The 21,742-nt window shown below is 40.3% G+C and overlaps 3 protein-coding genes across 5 annotated transcripts; 1 reads left to right on the top strand and 2 right to left on the bottom strand.

Annotated features, from left to right (window-relative positions):
- Positions 1-789: 789 nt before the first annotated feature.
- LOC110830171 (putative glutamate receptor) lies at positions 790-11,188 on the bottom strand. Of its 3 annotated transcripts, none has more exons than XM_087352373.1 (9): positions 11,040-11,188; positions 7,917-8,080; positions 6,948-7,265; positions 6,735-6,838; positions 5,477-5,653; positions 4,011-4,240; positions 3,359-3,576; positions 2,707-2,969; positions 790-2,283 (listed from the first exon to the last, which is right to left on the bottom strand). In XM_087352373.1, exons 2-9 carry the CDS (start codon positions 8,058-8,060, stop codon positions 2,052-2,054), a joined length of 1,686 nt encoding a protein of 561 aa, XP_087208499.1. In that variant the 5' UTR covers positions 8,061-8,080; positions 11,040-11,188; the 3' UTR covers positions 790-2,051. The 3 variants fall into 3 exon arrangements, with proteins under 3 accessions (XP_087208499.1, XP_087208498.1, XP_021920430.2); XM_087352372.1 differs by lacking the exon at positions 11,040-11,188 and adding an exon at positions 8,290-8,566; XM_022064738.2 differs by lacking the exons at positions 2,707-2,969; positions 11,040-11,188 and adding an exon at positions 8,290-8,566 and having other exon boundaries at positions 2,124-2,283.
- A 325-nt stretch (positions 11,189-11,513) lies between these two features.
- LOC110830119 (uncharacterized) lies at positions 11,514-13,472 on the top strand. Its single transcript, XM_022064617.2, has 3 exons — positions 11,514-11,652; positions 12,455-12,670; positions 13,223-13,472. The coding sequence occupies exons 1-3, from the start codon at positions 11,589-11,591 to the stop codon at positions 13,363-13,365; spliced, it is 423 nt and encodes a 140-aa protein (XP_021920309.1). The 5' UTR covers positions 11,514-11,588; the 3' UTR covers positions 13,366-13,472.
- Positions 13,473-14,566: 1,094 nt separating this feature from the next.
- On the bottom strand, positions 14,567-18,100 carry LOC110830112 (putative glutamate receptor). The gene is made up of 4 exons (XM_087352616.1): positions 17,798-18,100; positions 16,168-16,410; positions 15,471-15,733; positions 14,567-15,076 (listed from the first exon to the last, which is right to left on the bottom strand). The coding sequence occupies exons 1-4, from the start codon at positions 18,098-18,100 to the stop codon at positions 14,875-14,877; spliced, it is 1,011 nt and encodes a 336-aa protein (XP_087208742.1). The 3' UTR covers positions 14,567-14,874.
- Positions 18,101-21,742: the final 3,642 nt, after the last annotated feature.

Here is a 21,742-nt window from a genome sequence, read left to right as displayed (position 1 = left end):
GAATCTCACGAAATTTACCTTTGATATACGAAGAATGTAGCAGGTAAATGCTATGTATGTGGTATCTTGTAGCAATGTCAGTTGTCACAGCAGCTACCGTTGTTAGAGAATAATTATAATCGTAAGCCTGGACGTAAAGGTATTTTACTGTAAGGTACAGTGAGAAAGCTGTAAATGTATTTATTAACACCATACTTCTCCGTATTCTTGTTTCATGTAGGCTACCTTACGTTCGATTAAAGGTAAGAAATGTCAAGATGGCCCTTTCAGTGTGGCTGTGTTCAAAGAGCAAAGAACCTTAAATGTCGTAGAGTCCACATGACCACGAGAAGTCTTTGAAATATACTGGACTGTCAAATATTACCCTGTCCGTTTGCTGATCAATTATAATTTGAAATACTTTTGTTGACTAGCAAGTTATTCGATGTATTTCTCCGTATTTGCCTTCTAAAGTAGTCTGACCCCTTAGCCAAGGGGTGTTCCTTGTTCTTTCTGCCTTGGGCTCCGTTGCAGTCATGAGTCTTCGCCCCATTTCTACATGCGACGTCGTCTTGATCTCCTTCCCCTTAGGCACATTGGTTTGAAATTGCCTTCGGGAACATTTTTAAGACCATCCCCTCCTAGATACTGTTGTGTGTGATCCTTAACGGGTTAAATTTTTTAGATATGTCATAACTCCTTCGCGTCTCATGGTCTCATATTTTATATCCCGCAGTTTCATATAGATGAGTAATTTTATGCCGAGGACGATTTCAAAGAATTATTTGTAATTTTCGTAGTTTGCGCATATTTAATATTTTTTTTAAAAATTTCTCGTTTCCTGGTAATTAATATATGTGAATTTATTTATTTATTCTTTACAGTGTTGCGATATTTATACACATAGGTTCCTTTCTGTACTTTGGCTCTCCCTGTAGTTTCTGAGAGAGGTGGAAGGCAATAAATTAACATGTTTACTCAGAGACAATCAAAATACTGGGTCAGAGATGAATAAATTAATTATGATGATAGTAATATGCAGATTTCTCTTGGCACTTAAAAATTAAAAAAAATGAAAGTAATAATAATAATTATTATCTGTACCAAAAAGTCCTAATAATTTGTTCCTGATATAGAAGTTCAGCAAATAAAATTAAGTTAATTTTGTTTAAAAACAAAAGCAGCATTTCGGTTTCGTCTTACACCTAAACCATGTTATATAATTTGCCCGCAGATTGTAGGGCCCGGCCGAGAACTCTCGACACACGCTGAACGTCAGACAGATAAAAAAAATTTATCTTTATCCACAGCAGCGGAGTACTCGGAGAGAGTACAGCAAAATTCTTGAATTTTTAAGAGCCTTTCATACAGCGAGTGACAGACAAGAATCGATGGTCGGTTTTACGGTAATGATTACAGATCGTTCCTGTCCTGTCGCGAGTTCCCCCCGCCCACATGTCCCCCCAACGTCCTACTTCTAATGTATTTTTCACTTCACAGAATTATTTTCTGTTCCATTTTATGAGAGTGTGGAATTCTTTACATTGCAGCGCGTTAGGTAAATAACAGGAATTTACCGCAATGTGTGATCTATTATAATATGTAACTGTGATCAGGGGAGAATCTTGACGTTTTAAAATGCCACCCATTGGTTTGGCATCTCGGGACACTGTGCTGGTTACAGAAACACAACCTGGAAATTAAGGGTATTTTTCTACCACTCGCTGTTATTACTACACCTAATTGGTTCACGAGCCACAGTTTGTAAGCCGCAGTATTTTGTCTGAAACCGGAGAAGCCTTGTTAATTAATGTCAAATGTGAAGACTTTCAGCCAGAATAATCTTCTTTGTTTACTTTGAGAAGTCTCTAAACCCTGTTTCCTGTCCGGTACTTCTAACGCACGCTGCTGGTACTTAATCGCTTTTTCCAACACAAGTTCACGTTAAAATAATCCGTAGTGTTTGTTATAAACTTAGCAGTAACGAAACACCGAGTTTATTAACGCTATCAGCGAGTAAGATAACAAATTAAACTACAATTCATGTCCCGAAGTTTCTGCGTTCCTTTTTTCTAGTCTTCTCGTGATGTCCTCCGCCTCACAGGACATTGTTTCTGCCACCAAATCTCTGCCAGTAACACCAGTACCGATAAAACTACACCGGCGCTAAGGATGACGAAGAAAATTCCCGTCGTGCCTAGCGTGACGCTTGGTCGTGCCTGTTGAACGGCGTCATCGGTGTCCTCTGGCCATATCTGCTTGTTTATTCGATCAACAAGTCCACTGCGTTTCAGTTCCTGAAGCCTGTAACATAAATAATACGGGAACATCAGAAAACGGAACTTAAAGCGTGTAATTACGAAAAATTACATCCTAGAAGACAGACATTTTCGAAAAATTAAGAGTTCTGCAAAGGAGGGATATTTATTTTTATTTAGTGACAAAATTGTCAGGATCAAAACGAAGTACGATAAGATGGTCTATGTAGCACGCGTGGAGAAGATGAGAAATCACACAAAATTGTCATTAGGAAGCCTGAGGTGAAGAAGGGACCACTAGGAAGAGCCAGGCGTAGATGACAGGATAATATTAAAATGAATCTCAGGGGAATAGTGTATGTTGTTGCGGATTAAATCAATCTAGCTCGGGATGAGGGCTCGTGGCGGGCTATTGTGAACATGTCTTAGCTTCAGTTCAGTCTACTGGTATTTTTCTGACGTAACTCACCGATGACTGAAGAGCCTCTTAAAAGGACTTGACTTCTGAATTATCATGGACACAGTTACGGAGAAGTAGGCTTGAGGAATTTCTACGAGGTTACATGGCAGTGTCCTTGCTAGTCCCTGAACAGTAACTTGTGTGCATATGTAACTGTACGTCTGTTCTTTACAGACGCGCGTCAAGCCATCTTCATCTCGTAAAGGGGGATCAGATCTGTAGGGTTCGATTAATGACTTGTAAATTTGTTTCAAAACTGGAATGTCGGCTTTCTGTAAAGTAAAAGATAAAATGTTATTAGTTATTATTAATTAAATGTTAACTTGTAAACTAACCATATTTTCAATAACAAAAAATATTAAGTTATGCTTTGTTCTGGAATGAGAGAATTTTACACTCTAAATAACGTTTAAGAATTCAGTCTATACCACAAAGAACACACAAAACTCCACCATTACAAAGATCAGTTATTTGACTTTGTTTAGGGAAATAATCGCTGTTTATTCTGAGAATCGACTGAAACTCTCAAGTAAACTCTATGTGGAATAGATTCAAAGTTAATGATCGTTAAAACAATTGGTACGTATATTTACCACTGGGCTCTAAGTATTACCATTTATTTTAACAAAATAAAGACAAAGTGCATCTTCTGAAACTCTACCTTGAAATATGATTCACGTTCAGAATTTTTAATTACACCGAGCACGTATGTTCCGTCCTGTAGAAGGCCTTGGAAATCCGTGAAAGGCAAATGAAATCTTCTGACAGCCAGAAACGAGATGAATATCGCCGAATAAGCAGCGAACAGCACCAAAGCTGTTACGTATACGGTGAGGTAGACGAGGCGGCAGGGCCAGGACCGTGGTGTCACGTGGTGTGCTGCGGAACAGTCGAAAGCGCAATGCGCATTGCTTAACGAGCGTTACAGAGTGATTCAATTTTCATTAAGTGTGTTTCGGTTTATTTGTTGCGGCAAGACTAACACATACAAATGGAAGTTACTTACGTTAGGCAAGAGAAACTTAAAAAGTATTATTTACCAACCGGATCGTGTAATTTTTTTTTCAGTGTGTGGCGTTGTTAGTTTAGGAGTCTTGTGGTGGTTTGTGTAATTACTGTTGCCCCTCGTTACATTATTTAATTAATGTCTGTTTTATTGTTATCCTCCAATTTACGCATTACCCAGAAGATTAATCTTTCCCTTCGGGTTTCCTGACCAGAATTTCGCACGCATTTCTCATATCGCCCTTCGGCGTTGAACACAAATATTTGGCTTGAGTCAGTTGTGTGTCCTGACTCTCATCAGTTCTTACCTTGCTGGCAGATGATACCGACTGTGTAGATCCACGACTCGTGCATTCTGTAGCTGACGACTTCGCGGTGATAATTGTAACGAACTGCGGCGTACCAAGTTGCCGACAGGAACAAGGTCAGTATCACCATTGTGATGATCGCCGTGACCCAGAGCAGAGGGGTGAACTGTGACACCAGCTGCCTGAAGCTGCTGTGGTCAATGCCCGGCATTCTGACATGCACCATCATTCTGTTGAAATCCGTGTTATCACGTGTTAATGAAGCACAGTCCCACTTGACAAGCTGACAGTCGCTCAGATTGTCAAGGGATCCCCAGACATTTATGGAACATTACCGTGTTCACATTATTATTTCTGCAATAAGTTTACTTCAGTGGCAAAGAAATATGCAAAATTGCAATGAAGACATTTTGTTGAATTCGAGATTTAGAATTAGTATTACTTCAAAATCGTGTTCCCTGTTGTACACACTGCAGTGTAACCTACCGCAGATGGAAATTAACTTTCACGTGAGAAACACGTGTCGTAAAGCAACGTGTAACCCTACTGCCTCGTGGCTTGTGAAATTTTGTACCCTTGTACTTGTGTTGGGCAAGGCCGTGGTCTAGGCAACACGGAGTTTTTCTCCGTGGCATCCCAACAATTATTCCATTCACACACAGAAGAAGGCAATGGCAAACCACTTCTGCATCATCTGCCAAGAACGTATATGAACAGGTCCCAGTCCGAGAAAAGGATGGAAGGATCCTGTTCATATGGACCTGTCGTCAGACAGAACACTAAATAATAATAAGATGAGGTGGTCTAGCGGTTAGAACGCTGGCCTTGTAATCCTGGGGTCTCGGGTTCCATTCCCGGCGGAGCCGGAATTTATAACTTGTGTTGGGCAAGGCCGTGGTCTAGGCAACACGGAGGTTTCCTCCGTGGCATCCCAACAATTACTCCATTCACACACAGAAGAAGGCAATGGCAAACCACTTCTGGATCATCTGCCAAGAACGTATATGAACAGGCCCCAGTCCGAGAAAAGGATGGAAGGATCCTGTTCATATGGACCTGTCGTCAGACAGAACACTAAATAATAATAATAAAGTATGTCATCATCGTCTTTCAACCGAAATAAGATAACATGGTGTCAGAACCCAGAAGAATAAAATCCACATTTTAACCCCCGTCCGGATGTCAAGACTTAGATGTAATCCGTCTGCACACAGACAATGATAAGACCTTTTCCTGCACTACATGGTTGAAGGGAAATGGTAATGGGGACAGAACGTACGGCGACATGACATTCATACCGAGTTTCACGAAAATCAGTCAACAGGTACATTATTTAGAACCGTAATGAGATCAGGTGATGGACGGAGGACAGACCAGCGCCTCTCGTCATTAAAATACTGAATAAGGGCTTCTGTCCTTGAAGAAACCCTGGAAACAGTGAGATGGCTTGCGCGAATTAAACTTACTTGGTGTTGAAGATCGGTGGGAAGAAGTCAACAGCTCCGGCCCTCTTTGTGGTCAGCATGAACAGATTCAGACCGACGTCAGCTCGCCTCTTTACCACTTCTCCCACCATTCCGTTCCAAGATCGGTTCTCGTCTTCGGTGCCGTAAGATATTTCGTCGGGAATGTAATAGTTTGTCCTGGTGATTAGAAAACAGCTGAAGTGCGCAAAATTTCTATGCAGAATTAACGTGATCCGTCTATGTAGTGTACATAACTCACTTGCATTATACCGAGTAATGACATGCTGTTTCTCCAGAGTTTTGAAAAAAATCATTATAAATAAGGGAAGTATCGACAAACTTTTGTCCTGAGTAATTTACATATAAATTTACTAATGTATGTGATTATATTGTATATATTAAAATATATTAAATTACGCATTTTAATGCTCGCAACTATGCGTGTGTAAATGAACGTATGAGACACCACACATCATTTACAGTACAGAAAAAGTGTTTTACCTGCCTTATCGCATTTTATTACCATCAATAAAACAGCTGTGGACATAGGTCGCTTTTTTTTCTTAAAATGTGAGGTTGTCATCAAAAGGCTGTCTTGTTTTGAAATGTAGAACCCTGCTGTGGAAGGTACTGATGAACATTTTATAGAAGTCGCCGTGAGAACCTTAAAACTCAAATTAGTGAGATATATTGAAATTTAAATATTAATTAATTAAAGAATTAGTGGGTTAATGTGTCTGGTTAGAACAAGAATTTGTCGAAATGCATTGTATTTTTGTTAGACATTTTAGTGTTCACGACAAGGACATTAGAACGTCATTATCACAAATTAAAAACCGATTCTGTAGCGTGACTTCCGGTCATTTTTCTCTTCCGTTAATAGCAGGCCATTCTATTGGTCTATTACTTAATCAACGAGTAAGTATGTATAGACATTAAGCTGACAAAGACATTCGCTGTTATGAAAGCCCAAGTTTTAGCGAAGTGATATTCACATGCGGCCATTTTATCATATAATGGGTAAGTTTATCCACATCAGTGTACTACATCAACCAGTGACCAGCCGTGGATTACATATATCCGCGGTTTTGCCAACCGCAGTTCATGTATCCGCATTTTAGTTCGATTCGATGGCGGTTCCCCTAACCCCCGATTTCACATAAGACATTGGTTTCTGTAACCGCAGTGTTTATCAAGAACGTAACTCCGTGCGTTTGGCGACGGTTTGATACTCGTAATAAATACTGAAAGTTCTTACGTGTAATTCATGCGATATTGTAAAACCTTCATTAATTCTACGGAGTATCCATTCACGTAGACAGGATCTTTTCCATGGTATCCGCCAACTGATAAATATGGAGGCTGTTAAAAGGAAAAACATAATTAACATTTTTACAAAAAATATATTTTTCTTTTAATATCACAAACATTTAGTCGTCAATATACGCTTATTCTACAAGCCCATACATACTTCTGGAATAAAGACACATCTTATGGCGATACCCTGTAGATCTCGCCTCTGTTGTATGTTCGAGGTAGTCCAGCTTAGTCCACTCACAGAACTCCAGTTAGCAATGCGAAGATGTTGGAGTGGCAGAGTGTCACGTACTCGGTACACCTCAGTAAGCGACACTTCGTAATTCTCTTCAGACACTCCGGAAGAGTGTTGTGCCACCAGGAAGTCACTGTCGAAAGGGATGTGAATGTCGGCGAAGAATTCTTCTAGCGATGTTTTGGTATCCATGAAAAGCAGCCACGTGCCGCTGGACAGATCGGACGTTTTCGATATCTGCGATTAATATATTAATATGATTAATATATGAGTGTAATTTATCTAGCGACTTTCCCCTCTGATTTTAGGGCCTGTGTCCTGGATTGTGAAGTGATTTCTTGATGGATTTTGAGTCCAGTGTGATATTATTATGACTTACCTCGTCATCGTATAATCTGTTCAAGATTTAAATACGTAATTAAACATAAAACTCATTTAAACTCGGCTTACCTCCTCGCAAGGGTTATTTATTCTACCATGGATCAGACTTCCGTAAGGGGGATGCTAAGGGGAATATTTGTACCTAAGAGAGATGAAGTGACACAAGGCTGGAGAATGTCAAGTAATGATGACGTCACAATTTGTGATTTTCGGTAAATATTACTGGGATAACGAAGTCAAGGAGTGAGAGGTGAGAGAAACGAGTGTGAAATTTTAGTTGTAAAGCCGCAAGGGAAGAGACTACCCACTACCCACTACTACTACTATGCGTTGAAGGGAGGATAATATTAAAATTGATCTTAGGGAAACAGAGTTGGAAAATGTTGATTGGATTTATCTGGCACAGGATAGAGACCTGGTGGTGGGCTGTTGTGAACGAGGTTATGATCCGTTACGTTGCCAAAAAATGTCGTGGGGTTGGTTAGTTAATTATAATGGTATATTTACCTGTGATAGAGCGTACTTAGTATGAATGTCACTGGAGACAACGACATGAAATGGTCGATTTCGAGTCGAATGAAGGTATTCGGGCTCTCGGTCTATAAATCTCGCTGCGACAAACACGCCCTTGTCTGACAGAGATTTCTTCATCTTCGCCAGATGATATGACACTGTAAGGAAGAGATTTCATTTCCGCATTTATGTGTCTAATATTGACTTCAGTAATCTTACGTGCCCTTTCTAGGGGGTTAACCACTCATCCCCTGTCCAAAGAATAGGACCTGTACAGCCTCTCCCCTAAAGCGCCTACATGACACGCAACGGGACACTTTTGCGTTTAAAGTTTTTACTTTACTATAAAAACGCACGATTCACGTACCTTGATGATGTTTCGGATACATGAGGTACACGCAGACGGAACTGTATTTCGTGATGACGTCCTCAGTAACACTTGTTATTATATTAAAATTAAATGAATTAACTTGGAAACACAACGATAAGGTTAAAACGAAAAGTGTGCAAGCCTTTGACAACTTCGGGTTCATGCTTACACTCCAATGATTCAGGTCTGAAATTTGGCCCTGGTCTGACTTCTTGTCTCGTGCCATCATCTTCAGCTAATAGCGCTCTCGTGTTTACGTCCTAATTAACTCATATAATCGAGCTTTATTACTCGTCGATACTGACATACACGGAACTTTTCGTGACTTCAGATGCCCACTTTCCGTCAGGTGGAGGGAGGATATGAAGGCTAAGCAACGTGAAGATCACTGGCTAAAAGTCACGCTAGGAGACCGCTCGATGAATTTCGGGAAACCGCCACACGCTGTCTCTGACACATATTTTGCAGATGCGCATACATCAATTCATAACAACCAGCCTATCCGTCTTTTACTTCACACTTGCGGTATTAGAAGAAATCTTGTTTTATATGTTCAAAAGTATTTTTTGTTTACTGATTCTTATCTAGAATTGAAGACTGTCGCCACTGGGTGACGTGCCTCAGGTACATTCAGTGACCTCCATCTTAAACATTGCTTGCATTTCTGTTCACCTTTTCTGGTTAGCCTGCTATGATTAACAAGCCGCTTTCCCAGGAGCTTAATTAATCTTATAAAATATAACCTTCTACTCAAGGGATCCGAAAGCATATAGGAAGCTTATGCAAAGTCTGTAAGTTGGGTTGAGTGTTTTTCACTGCCCTGCTAATAAATTGGAACACAGTCGAAGAAACAACATTAATAATTTAGATCTGATGTTCTCGCGGCAGCGAGTATGAAAGTGGCTGTCTTCCTGGATACTAAGCCGCGTAATCTGGTAGAAATTCACCGACTTATCACCCTGATGACGGAGGTAGTACCTCTGAAACATTGGACAATTTATACCAGACCACATGGCGCAATACCCCAGAAGATATTCATATTTATTGTCGACGTAGATCTTCTGGTACACGACGATCTGTGGACTTGTATGTAGCTGCCAACGTTTCGGAGGAACATACTGCCTCCATTTTTATGGTCGTGAGAAATTTAAATCCGAAGTAGAAAATTGTTTTGTTAATTGCAGTGTCACGTTTAATTTAAGATTCATAAATTTTAAAAACTTTATTATGACTAGGTAAGATATATTAATTAAAAATTAATTTTCCGCTTGTTGTACATCGTGCGCCTACGTAATTCGGCTGACTAACTTTGGCCCGGTCTGTCATAATTTCAGAGTTATGACTTTACAGGTTCTGAATAAATTTTTAGGCATATTGTGGCTAAACATGGCTGAATATTTTAGTTGTATTTGTATGACGTAGTGATGACAGAGATAGTAAACCTATTACTAAAAATCGATCTGCTTTTGATGTAATCTATGGACATTAATTAATCCCACAGAAACACACACACATTGCTTTGACATTTGTGGAAACATTTCCTAATTTTTAAGAAGTACAGACGCAGATCGGCCAAGAAGAAAGAATCCCTTGACTGTTATACTTTAGTCTGAGACCAGCAAAATGTCTGGTCAGAGATCTTTCACACAGATTGTTTCTGATTTTTTTTTTAAAAATGTAATGTTCGATTTTTAGTTTGAAATGTAGTTAACCAATTTCTTAATGTGATGGTATTTTTCTTCTGGGTTTTCACCCGGTGTAGATTCACCCTAAAGATGGAGACATTAATTTTTGTCGAAACGTCGGTATCTGCTTAAGGTTAAAACAAACTCGTCATTTTCACCGACGCGATAACCTTAAATTCCATGTCTTAATTTGTTTGCGGTCGTAATTCATGTTCATGGTTCGGACTAGTTTTCCAGCTGATAACTGAGGTAAATAAGTAGTTTACTTAGAGAAACGTGGCGATGTTTTTACCTTGAATGTGACATATATACCTCTTTAGTATTTATATGAAAGTTCTGTTTTTACGGAAACAACCAATTATCTTCTAACAATCGCGAGATTTACGCTTAAAGTACGCAACACAAATAGAATTGCCAACTGAAATGGCGTGTTTTAATGGAAAAATACGTGGTTATGTAAGATTTAGTGAAGACGTAGAGACACGTGTGTGTGTGTGTCGAGCTGATTCGTTGCCCAAAGAGGTCACAGACCGACAACAGAATGCAATTAGCGCGCTGTAGTCGAATGGTTGACACAGTCACATCACTACCACACGAATAACTCCCTCTGAGCTTAGGAACTTTTGCTTACCTAAGGGAGGAAAACATCCTTTATTAAATGTTCGTAATGCTACATATGCAATTGTCTCAAGCCATTGACTGTTGTCTTGACGGCAATGAAATTCCAGGTTTTTTTTAAAAAAAAAATAGGGAATTTATTAATCAGCTGAGTGATTATATAAAGTCTTTAGAAATACTCTGAACCATAGAGTTGGTATTGATCCCTATTTCAACGCCTTGAAACTTAGTGGTAACTATATATACCACCTTTTTAACATTAAATAACTCTGCTTCGTGCCCAAGGAGTGTATTTGTGTTTTTCATACGATTCTTAGAATTTTGGATGAACTTTTTGCTTACTTTCTCTTGAACCTACCTTTACTAGAAGGACGAGCGGGCACCGCCTGGGGAACTGCATTCGTGCTTGAAATAGTTAGAAATTGTTTTTACTGTTAAACATACCTCTAAACTACCTCAGGTTATGACGGCAGTGATTTCGAATATGGCTTTTTCTGCGTTGTAGCTCCGTATAGTCTGCTAGGAGTTCATCAACGTTTCAGGATGGTGGTAGAAAACACCTCTGAAACGTCGGTAAACTATCGGGATACAATATTCAACGTTCCAGAAGTTTTGTCTTCGTTCTCGGCGCAGTGAGAACCTGAAATATCACCACGTAGATATCTCACGAAGCTTGAAAAGTTTCAAATTGAAAGCAATCGATGAGTGAAGGCTGTTTCTTCGAAAGAAACAGAATTAGTTCTCGCCCGAATTACATTGGATCTGTTAATGTTGGCACAATTTTATCCTGATGCGTGGTTAACCTTGAATATTCGCATGGCCTGCTTAATAAGGAAGATTAATTGCTATTAATGGAACTTAAAAAAGGAGTCTTATTAGTGCGTGAGTAAAGTGTTTCGAAAACACCTTTGTTTGAACTACGTGAAATTTAGGAAGAAAACAACAAAGTACGACACAGATGTGAGGCTATCTCGTGGTATAAAAGGGACCGAGATGTGGGCTACTGGTATCAGTTGCTCCACGTCTGTTCTCCTTTACCAGCATCGCCGAGAAAAACGTAAGTAATGTACTTGTTGAAGATATCCGTCTTCTGGGTTATTGCGCTGTGTAGTCTGGTCGATGTTAACCAACGTTTCAGAGGTCATACTGCCTCCGTCATCAGGGTGATGATGACGGAGGCAGTATGACCTCCGAAACGTTGGTTAACATCGACCAGACTACACAGCGCAACAACCCAGAAGACAGAAATCTTCATACTCTGATGATGGAGGCAGTATGACCTCTGAAACGCTGGTTAACATCGACCAGACTACACAGCGCAACAACCCAGAAGACAGAAATCTTCATAATTATACTCATTTCAGAGATGCCGAGGTGAGAAAAAGTTAACATTAATGGGAGTAATTTTGAAGTGAATTTTAACGAATTCAGGTCTTGGTGAGAAGTGGATTCATCTGGGGAAAGTTAGTAGTCCCCATTAACTGGGCCTTTCAAAAGAATAATCTCTATCAGTGAAAGATGGGGAATATTTTAAAAATTCTAGCGACTGTCAGCTTCTCGAGAAGGACCATGCTGTATTGACTTAATTCCTTTCGACTGGAACTAAGTGACGAAATATAATCAAGTGAGATTTGAGGTTCTCACGGCGACAAGTATGAAGATGGCTGTCTTCTGGGTTGTTCCGCTGTGCGGTGTGGTAGAAGCTTACCGACGTTTCAGAGATGCTTTCTGTCGTCATTGTCTTCATGATGGAGGCAGTAAGCAGGTCTGAAACGTAAATAAATACCAGAAGACGGACATTGGCATCGTCGTGAGATCCAACTGTAAGCCACTGACATCCGTTACTTTTCCTCTGATAGACGAAACGTCAGCCATGACAGTAATTCTTCGTCTCTTCGTCCTGGGAGTGTGTGTCGTTGCTGTGTCTTGCATTATTCGGTGCACCGAAGACTTCTGTACCACCGTAGACTGTGCCGTTGCTGCTGGAGACAGCGCTCCGCCGTGTGGACCGGACCAGCGCCTGAATGAGCAAGGGACCTTCTGCGGATGTTGTCGCACGTGCGTTACGCAGCTAGGTAATCGTCGCAAGTAACACACTTTCTCGCCAAATACACGATCGACTCGCCAGCCACGAGGTGTACACCAAGATTCAATCGCAATTTAGTGTCTCCACGCTGAAAACGTTCCTTATTCGTTAATGACCATTTTGTCCTGAGGGATTTTTATCTTTATCGACTGTGTATTGTTATTATAAGCGCTGGCCTTGTAATCCTGGGGTCTTGGGTTCGATTCCCGGTGGCGCCCGAATTTATAACTTGTGTTGGGCAAGGCCGTGGTCTAGGCAACACGGAGTTTTCCTCCGTAGCATCCCAACAATTACTCCATTCACACACAGAAGAAGGCAATGGCAAACCACTTCTGGATCATCTGCCAAGAACGTATATGAACAGGTCCCAGTCCGAGAAAAGGATGGAAGGATCCTGTTCATATGGACCTGTCCTCAGACAGAACACTAAATAAAAAAATAAAATAAACGGTATAATAGTTACGACTAAGAGTGTTGATTGCTATAGTTTTTCCGTCATTTTGTTTTACTTTAATAGCGTATTTTCTTCGATATGTTTCAGCCGAAGGAAGTAACTGCGGGATCACACTAATGATTGGCGGACCGCCGCCTGTGGTCGAGTGTGCCGCTGGGCTTGTTTGCTCCCGTGATACTGCAACGTGCGTAGCGCAGGAGGTACCAGATGATGTGGTAGCGGACGAATAAGGCGCTTGCTTAATCTAGGCGGGGACCGAGGAGTCCACCTGAACCAACACAGACAGTTTTGTAACGTGCAGATCAGTACCAAATAAACTAACTCTTAAATTGATAAATCATATGAGTTATTCTGCTGTTCGAGACAAAGGCTGTGTGGACAGACGGCTGTCATCAGTCACATGGATTGAACAGCGAATTGTATATTTCAAACTCTTCTTTCGTTCTACAATCCGACATTTTTAATCTAAAGGACTATTTAGTCTAGACACACGAGTCTTTAGACGAGGGATGACTCCAGCTAAAATATTTACCGCTACATCCATATTCAAACACAGTATCCTGTAATCCTAAAGGTTTACTGAATATCACTCAGACTGCACGTAAGCCAGCGTGGGTGGATGATGCATCTGACAGAAAATAGCGGACGACGTACCTCGAAAGTGTCTAGGGTCGAAGGTAATGCAATACCGAAAACCCTTCCCTCCTCTTCATATGAAATCGCTTTATTCTGACACCGTGTCAGAGCAGATTAAACGCCTTTTAGTTCTAAGTTTCATTAAGCTAAGCGTTGCAAAGAATATTTAATGTTAGCTTATCATATGCAACCTGAAAATTAAAGTATACAAAACAATAATCTTGCCTGTTGTTTTGTATGGGTGCGAAACATGGTCTCTCACTCAGAGGGAGGAACACAGATTGCAGGAGTTTGAGAATCGGGTGTTGAGGAGGATATTTAGGCCTAGGAAAGACAAACTTTAAAGTTTATATTCCTCCCCCCGTATTGTCAGGGTGATTAAGTCGAGAAGAATGAGATGGGCGGGGCATGTAGCGCGCATGGATGGGACAAGGTGTGCACCGGGTACTGGTTGGGAAGCCTGAGGGGAAGAGACCTCTGGGGAGACCTAGACGTAGATGGGAGGATAATCTCAGGCGAGATCTAAGGGAGATAGGAGTTGAAGGAGACTGGGTTTTGTTGGCCCAGGACAGGGTCCGGTGGAGGGCTTTGGTTAATTCGGTGATGAACCTTCGGGTTCGGTAAGCCATCTAGTTAGTTAGTTATATAGCAGAGAGTTTTATTCTCTCCAGTAACACATGAAACCTACATTTCTTAAGTGCATAAATACAGTTTTGTGCATATATAATTATTTTCCTAAGAGAAAAATATTTTCAATAACACTTACATATATTTATTATCATAGTTTTAGGGAGTGTGCACAGAGCAAAAAATAGATCATTTCGAAGTCCAATACCAAGCCCGTCCGGGTCTTTGTGGACACTCCTTATATGCTGTCTTATACAATAGTTGCATTTAAAAAGCTCTGATTTAGAAAAAGTATCACATATGTGCAAAGTTATAGTGTTTGAGTGCGTAAATTGGATTAATCTGGCTCAACATGGGGTCCAGTGGCAGGCTCTTCTCGAGCCGGTAATGAATCTTCGAGATCCATAAAATATATGGATTTTCTTGACTAGGTGAACGACTGTAACCTTATGAAGAATTCCACTCCATGGAGTACGTTAAGTTCGTGCGCGGAGTCGCCTTTCGAGACACAGTATCAGGACAGATATTGAGACTCCCGCTGCCCACATGACGTAGACAATGGAAACCATGTCGAGGGTGACAAGTGTGTGATGTTCATTTGTTCCTTTTTCCATGATTGGTGGCCAGAAGGCTTTGTTAGTTCTGTCAATAATTCCGGTGCTTTTGAGGTCTAAGCTACTGAAACACCAAGTCGATAAGCAGAATTTATTTTATACATCCGCGATTAACAAATTTGAGGTCTGAGATTCTCACGACTGAAGGTGTCGGAGTTGGTCTTTTGAGTAGTTACGCCGTGCAGACATGTAGGTGGATGTATATAATTTCGGAGGAACATTCTGCCGCCCTTTTCAGGGCAGCAAATTATTTACTTTTTTATGTCACATGGTTAATAGCAAACAAACTACATTATGGGAATGGAATAATATAAACTGGTCATGTCGTATAAAACATAAATTGAAGAAATATTTTTAAACTGTTAATCAAATGAAGGAAATATTTGTCCCAACGCATATTAATGAGATGGGCACGTGTGTGTGTGGACTTAATTGTATTAATTGACAAATATACTTACAGACGATTGAAGAATCTCTTGTAGGGACTTTTTTTATTGATGACAAAAGACAGTGTTATCCTGTAGGACATTTCTTTGATTTCAATAATATTGCAGGACAAATTCTGCATTGATCCGCTTGCCGTTATTTTGGAACAAAAGAAGCTGTACTTAGTTTCGTCACATAAGCGGCTTAATCCGACCAGTGTATGTCGTGGGAGCTCCTCTCTCTTTGGCTCGACCAATGTCCTGTAGGCATCTCTTATAACTGGATCTTTCGAGTTCTGAAAACATTTATGCATACGATTGAACATAATACAGGGTTATTCATAATTCCCTGACACATTACAAAAAACCGCTAGATTTGATTAGTGCAATGGATGGTAACATAGTACATGCCGATAGAAAGCTAAACTCTCCAGCGATTATTTCCTTTTAAACAGCGTTTACCAGTTGATCTTAGTAACGGTGAAGTGCGGTGTTTTCTTTGAGGTACGGACTGGATTCTTAGATGTGGTTTTAAACTTGCTTGGCTTGAGAGAGTTAATCGAGACGAGATTCATAATCCGTACTCTTATCATAGTTTTTTTAACTCCGTAGAAGAAAACCCTTATTAATGAACTGATAATTTCTCAGCTGATTATGAAATTTCACACCTTTTATGCACTCTGAAGGCTGCCTGCGCTATCTAAGGAACTCTGTGTGTGAAGCGAAGTACCTTGAGGTAATCTTCATGTGCGTTGTTATAAACGACACCCAGCCCGTAAGTTCCATCATCAAGAAGTCCTTGAAAGTCGCTGAACGGCAGTCTGCTCCTTTGAACTGTCAGATGTGATATGAAGTTGGCAGAATACGCGATGAACACAATCAAAAATGTGATGTGAGTAGTGAAATGGATCAGACGACTCGCCCAGGACCGCGGTGATATACCAGCAGCTGGAAGAAATGCGTTATCTCTGTACTACTTTGAAGCTGATCCTTCAGAAACGTGTTTTCTGATTATTCAAAGGGAATAATGTGCTTACACTGCTGGCAAAAGATGTAAAACACGTAAAATATGGAGTTATACAGTCTGTAATTGGTTGTTTCACTGCCGTTGTAGAACAGCGTACAAAGCAAGGCAGAGATGAGCAGCATCGTCAGACCAATCACCTCCCATAGTCTGGCGGTGAACGGTGACACGATTTGTGTGACACCGTCGAACGAGATGTCAGGGTCCTTGATGAAGATCGTCACTCTGGCGAAACGAGAACACGCATTAACTTGTTGTAACCTTGCTCTGAAGAACAAAGTGTTTGAACAAGTGGCGGGTACAGTGTGTGACAAAATTTAACTCTCATTGAGTCTTCTTCAAGAAATATTTCGTCTGTATTTTGCTTACGGAGTGTATTTATGTGTTTCGTATGATTGTCAGCGTAAACAGCGATTATCTCCTTAAACAGTGTTAACCATTTGATCTTTGTAATGGTGGAGAGTTGTGTTTTCTTCGCGGTACGGACTGAATTCTTAAATATTATTTAGACGAGCGTAGGCTTCAAAGGGTTAACCAATTGATCTTCGTAATGGTGAAGAGTTGTGTTTTCTTCGCGGTACGGACTGAATTCTTAAATATTATTTAGACGAGCTTAGGCTTCAAAGGGTTAACCAGTTGATCTTTGTAATGGTGAAGAGTTGTGTTTTCTTTGCGGTACGGATTGAATTCTTAAATATTATTTAGACGAGCTTCGGCTTCTGTTTACCTAGAATCTGCAAGGGGGTGAACGTAATCAATGGTGTCTAAGCGACTGCTTGTGAAGGTCATCAGGTTGAGACCTATTTCGGCGCGTCTCGATGCAACCGTCCCGATAAAGCTACTCCAAACGCCGCGCACTTTTTTCGAACCATCAGTTCCGTCTTCTGGGACCAAGAACTCCGATCTGTATCATAGAAATTAAAGTACTTTATCGTGGGCACGTGCTGACTATGAACCCACACTCTGATAGAAATGAAACACAAAATAATTCGTTACTATTCGACGTGGATTAGTTGCATTTTACTTTTATTATGACATGATATGATTCATAAATGTTATTCACCCAATCCGTAAGGAGAGTTACTCACGTAAAGTTCATTTTTTGTTTAAATAGATCCAGGAATTGAATTGAATATCCGGACACGTGCGATGTCTCCAGTGCCGTGTCTTTCGGATACTGAATGTATGGAGGCTGTGGAGTACAATAAATCTTATTAAATCTTGCACTCTTTCGGTGTCGCAGCCGTGTTTGAGACAATGACGGCTGAAAATTAACAGTTACTTTGGTTATAATTATCTGACTCATATCCTGGCATCGGGCAAATTTGTTACCTACTTCTTTAACCATTACGCACTTAAGCGAGATGCCCTGGAGGTCACCTCTTCTATCAAAGAAGGAGACTGGGGTCCATATGAGCCCCTCGCCGGAGCTCCACGTCGCGACGGTGTTCTCCCTCAGGGGTTGGTTGGGGTGCGGGTTGTACACCTCCACGACTGATATTCCTGAGTCTCCGTCCTCCGTCCCGTTCGAACTCCGCGCCACCACGAACTCACTGTCGAGCGGAATGTAAATGTCGGCGAAGAACTCTTCCAGTGACGTCATGGAATCGAAGAATAACAGCCATTTTCCTTTCGACATGTTTCCTGTTTCCGAAAGCTGAAATTGAAGTGAAATACTGTGTCAGTCCGATTCGAACTAACTTCGGAATCTTCTAATCGTGAAACATATTCCTTCTTGAGGAACTAATAGTGGCTCAGCTAGACAAAATTTTTTCCAACATTTCTGGAACGCAAGATCCATCGCCACCGGTCCCTGTCATTAGCCAGATAAATCCAGTCCAAAGTCTCCACACTATTTATTAGCTCCACTTTAATATTATCCTCCCATCTTCTTCTAGGTTATCCTATTGGGCTGTTACGTTTAAATTACCCAACCAAAATTTCATTCTCATTTCGTATTACCTACATGCGCGTCGCATCATTCTTAATTTGATCATCTTAATAATATCTAGCGATGACTAAAAATCTTCTTGTCACTTCTCCTTTTCAGGTCCAAATCGTTTTGTATGCACCCTGTTATCAGACACCCTAAAACTTCCCATAAGAAAGCAATACGCAGAGGAGTTACCAAGGTGATTGGCGCACCTTATTAAAATGCTCATTGCCGAAACAAAAAAAGCAGCACATAAAAATGCGTGACCTGTTTCAAGATCGTTGGTGTAGTAAGATCAGCGCGAATCACGTACAAAAGATTCGCATGGTGAATATGCGGAAGTTTTGCGAACATGTCTGGCGATCCTGATGACACAGGCACATAGCCTGTGGACACTGACTTGAAGAGTTTTGCTGAATTCAGGGCTCGAAGCCAATCTGAAACAGACAGGAGCAATTGAAATTCTATAAGCCTCGTATGCTTCGAAAACTTTTGTGGTTTTAATAATAAATTAGAAATTAACTTCTTTCTTATTATAAATTGTTCTCATTTGGCAAGACACAGGCCTACATATTATTGAACATTCACGGATTGACAAAATATGTATTTAAGATTGCATAACGACAGGAAATCTATCCAAATGTTGTCTGCTTCTGAATATAAGTGGCGTTTATGATGTGTTCTACGACACTCGGAACTTTGAAAATACTGATGATATCAAATTATATTGATCTCGTGATCTTTAGCGTTATAAATATGAAAGGAGCCAACATCGACCTCTGGTACATCCATCACTGTCACAGTAGCTGTGTGTTCTAAGTGATAAATATGTCGGCTTCTTTTGTGTATGAACGGAAATGATACGGCTATATTTTTCTCACTTTTGTAATTTGATTAATTACTTTAAGTCGGACATATTCTTCCTTGTTCGCTCAAGAATACCGTCCTTTGTGTATAATTTCTGTTTTTTTTTCAATAACTTTTTATTAGAGTTTTGTGCTAAAAACTACAAAATAAATGTAGTTCTGTTGTGCAGCCAACATTTTACCGTATTTCGAAAAAAAAAATGTCAGTTTTACGTACGCGTGGTTCAAATACTACATCACCCGTCCTATTGACGGGAAATGCAGAAGACAAGAAATAATATATTCAGAAACGTTGTGAGCCGTGCAACAACTGTCAGCTTTCCCATGCGACACCCATTCCAAGCAAAAGACGACATAAGACCCGTTATGATGATGACCACCCGTAATCCGAAAGTAAATATTCGCTAATTGGACATAACCGTGTTATACCTTACATTACGTCCAATTGGTGTCCCGTAAAAAGGGCGCAAGGTTATAAAAATGTCATTTCATTGAATGTCTACGTGCAGAGTACCAATATATTGTACGTCATCAGTTTTTGTTTTCCTACCATCTATGCTTAGGTCTTCCAAGTGGTCTGTTTCCTTCAGGTTTTCTGATCAAACGTTTGTAGGTCCGTGAATTTGCCCCACGTCTGCCACATGTCCCGCCTTGTTCATTCATTGATCCTTAATTTCTGGTACGGAGTGAGAATTGTAAAGATGCTCATTCAGCTGTGGGCAAACAGCTGATTGGACAGAAATTAGGGCAGGTCAGGAGACAGATAAGGGCTAATGTCGCCCTTTTCTGAGTCAGAAAGGAAGGTATCATGTCACTGTGATTAAAGTTAAATCTCGTTACGTTCTCCCCGGGCACAGATTAATCCTCTCCTGCTATCCCAACGTGAGTTTGTCAACCATCATTTAGTACGAAGAACACACATGAGGAACTACATTTTATCTACTGTTCGTTACTCAGGATAAAATCTTTGACTTTGTCAGTGCAGAAGTACTATTGTTTTATATGTATGGCTAGATATTCGTATTTGAATAAAAAATTTCTTGGATATTATCCATCGTCTGTAACTAAAATATAAAACATAAAACGACGTCTCGGAGATGGGGCTCTATCTCCGTCTTCAGTTTCCTACTCAGTTGGGCCCACTAGATAGAGCTAATCCCCCATCTCCGAAACGTCGTTTTACGTTTTATATTTTAGTTACTAGACGATGGATAATATCCAAGAATTTTTTTTTTATTCAAATGACTCATCATCATCATCATTGATATAGATATTCGTATATTTGAAACGTAATTGTTAGAACGCTATACTATACAGAGCTAAAGCCTTATATTTTTTTGACAGGGCCGTAGATTTTCTCTTGAGTAACAGAAAATACCTTGATGTAGTGAGGACTGTAGAATACACACACATGTCGAGAGATACCGCCTCATCACACTGTTGGTAACATCGACTACCGTCTCAACAGATAAACTTGCTGCTCTCGAGAGAGCCAAAAGGGACAGGAGCGTGTGAGTCCTCATCTAAACCTTCGAAGTGACGGACCGTACAATGCAGAGACAGCGTAAAACGAAACTATCAAATCGGATTCTTAGCTTTTATATGTTCCCTTTTGACATGTCAAAGTTTCTGATTTATTTTGCCCAGTTTCTACAACATTTGTATCAGAACTTGTGGCTTTCATATGTGTTCCATACTTAAAATATAAATACCAATTTGTTACACGTAGGAAAATATACAGGGTGTTTCTGAAATAAGTCACTGTTACTTCCGACTGATATGGTTCTGCCAGAGGCCAGACATTTATCCGACCTGCGACCGGATGTTGTTTGTAATAGTACAACAGTTTTATTTAATAATATCCTTAATAAATTTATTTTCTTATTATTTGTTTTACAGTGTTGCTAGTATCTCAAAATACAGCGTCTAATGGTCTGATGATTGTTGAAGAACAAAGTGGAAAGTATATTTGAGTAAGCGGCCGTGGTCCGATTTAAGCTGTTGTCACGGAATTTCATTGGTTATGTTGAGAAAAACCACGAACATTGTTTGTTAGATTAGACGGTCTTTGGTCCTATATTTGAAGGCGGGATCTGCCGAGCACGAAGCAGAAATGTTCGGAAAAATCGGGCGCTTTGTTTCGGAATCACATTGAACAGATGGACTGGTGGGCCCCAGAGTTGGTTCGGTCGTGGTGACGAAATTTGTCCCTGCCGAGAATCGATTCTTGATCTTTCATTTGTGTTCGCTTCTCTGACTAAACTGTCTGTGGTCATAATACATCGATTTTCATCACTGCCTTCACATCTGTAGCCCTTATAAAATCATATGACTGTAGTTCCGTAAAGAAACATCGACTCACCTTTTCACCCTCGTGACACGCCGTGTAATTGTAGTTTTTGGAACACCCTGTATATAAGGTTACTTTGTTTCTTCTGAGTTTATCGTGTGGCATTGTCCAACTTAAATGACAGTAAATAGA

The sequence above is a fragment of the Zootermopsis nevadensis genome, unplaced genomic scaffold (genome assembly GCF_977971745.1).
Source record: "Zootermopsis nevadensis isolate Lab colony 2312 unplaced genomic scaffold, Znev_1.0 Znev_ptg000021l, whole genome shotgun sequence".
In the NCBI taxonomy this organism is placed as follows: Eukaryota; Metazoa; Arthropoda; class Insecta; order Blattodea; family Termopsidae; genus Zootermopsis; species Zootermopsis nevadensis.
The sequence above is the reverse complement of the archived record's forward strand: the minus strand, read 5'-3'. Positions and strand labels throughout refer to the sequence as shown.

Excerpts from the sequence above, each read along its gene's own strand:
- LOC110830119 (XM_022064617.2), top strand. The coding sequence starts at position 11,589 with ATGTGGGCTACTGGTATCAGTTGCTCCACGTCTGTTCTCCTTTACCAG. Across the intron at positions 11,653-12,454 it reads CCAGCATCGCCGAGAAAAAC|ACGAAACGTCAGCCATGACA; the intron begins GTAAGTAATGTA and ends TTCCTCTGATAG. Across the intron at positions 12,671-13,222 it reads CACGTGCGTTACGCAGCTAG|CCGAAGGAAGTAACTGCGGG; the intron begins GTAATCGTCGCA and ends GATATGTTTCAG.
- LOC110830171 (XM_087352372.1), bottom strand. The coding sequence starts at position 8,521 with ATGATGGCACGAGACAAGAAGTCAGACCAGGGCCAAATTTCAGACCTG. Across the intron at positions 5,654-6,734 it reads CAATATCGCATGAATTACAC|GACAAACTATTACATTCCCG; the intron begins GTAAGAACTTTC and ends TCTAATCACCAG. Across the intron at positions 2,970-3,358 it reads AACGTGAATCATATTTCAAG|AAAGCCGACATTCCAGTTTT; the intron begins GTAGAGTTTCAG and ends TTTACTTTACAG.
- LOC110830112 (XM_087352616.1), bottom strand. The coding sequence starts at position 18,100 with ATGTCGAAAGGAAAATGGCTGTTATTCTTCGATTCCATGACGTCACTG. Across the intron at positions 16,411-17,797 it reads AGTGCGTAATGGTTAAAGAA|TACAGAGATAACGCATTTCT; the intron begins GTAGGTAACAAA and ends GCTTCAAAGTAG. Across the intron at positions 15,734-16,167 it reads CACATGAAGATTACCTCAAG|AACTCGAAAGATCCAGTTAT; the intron begins GTACTTCGCTTC and ends AAATGTTTTCAG.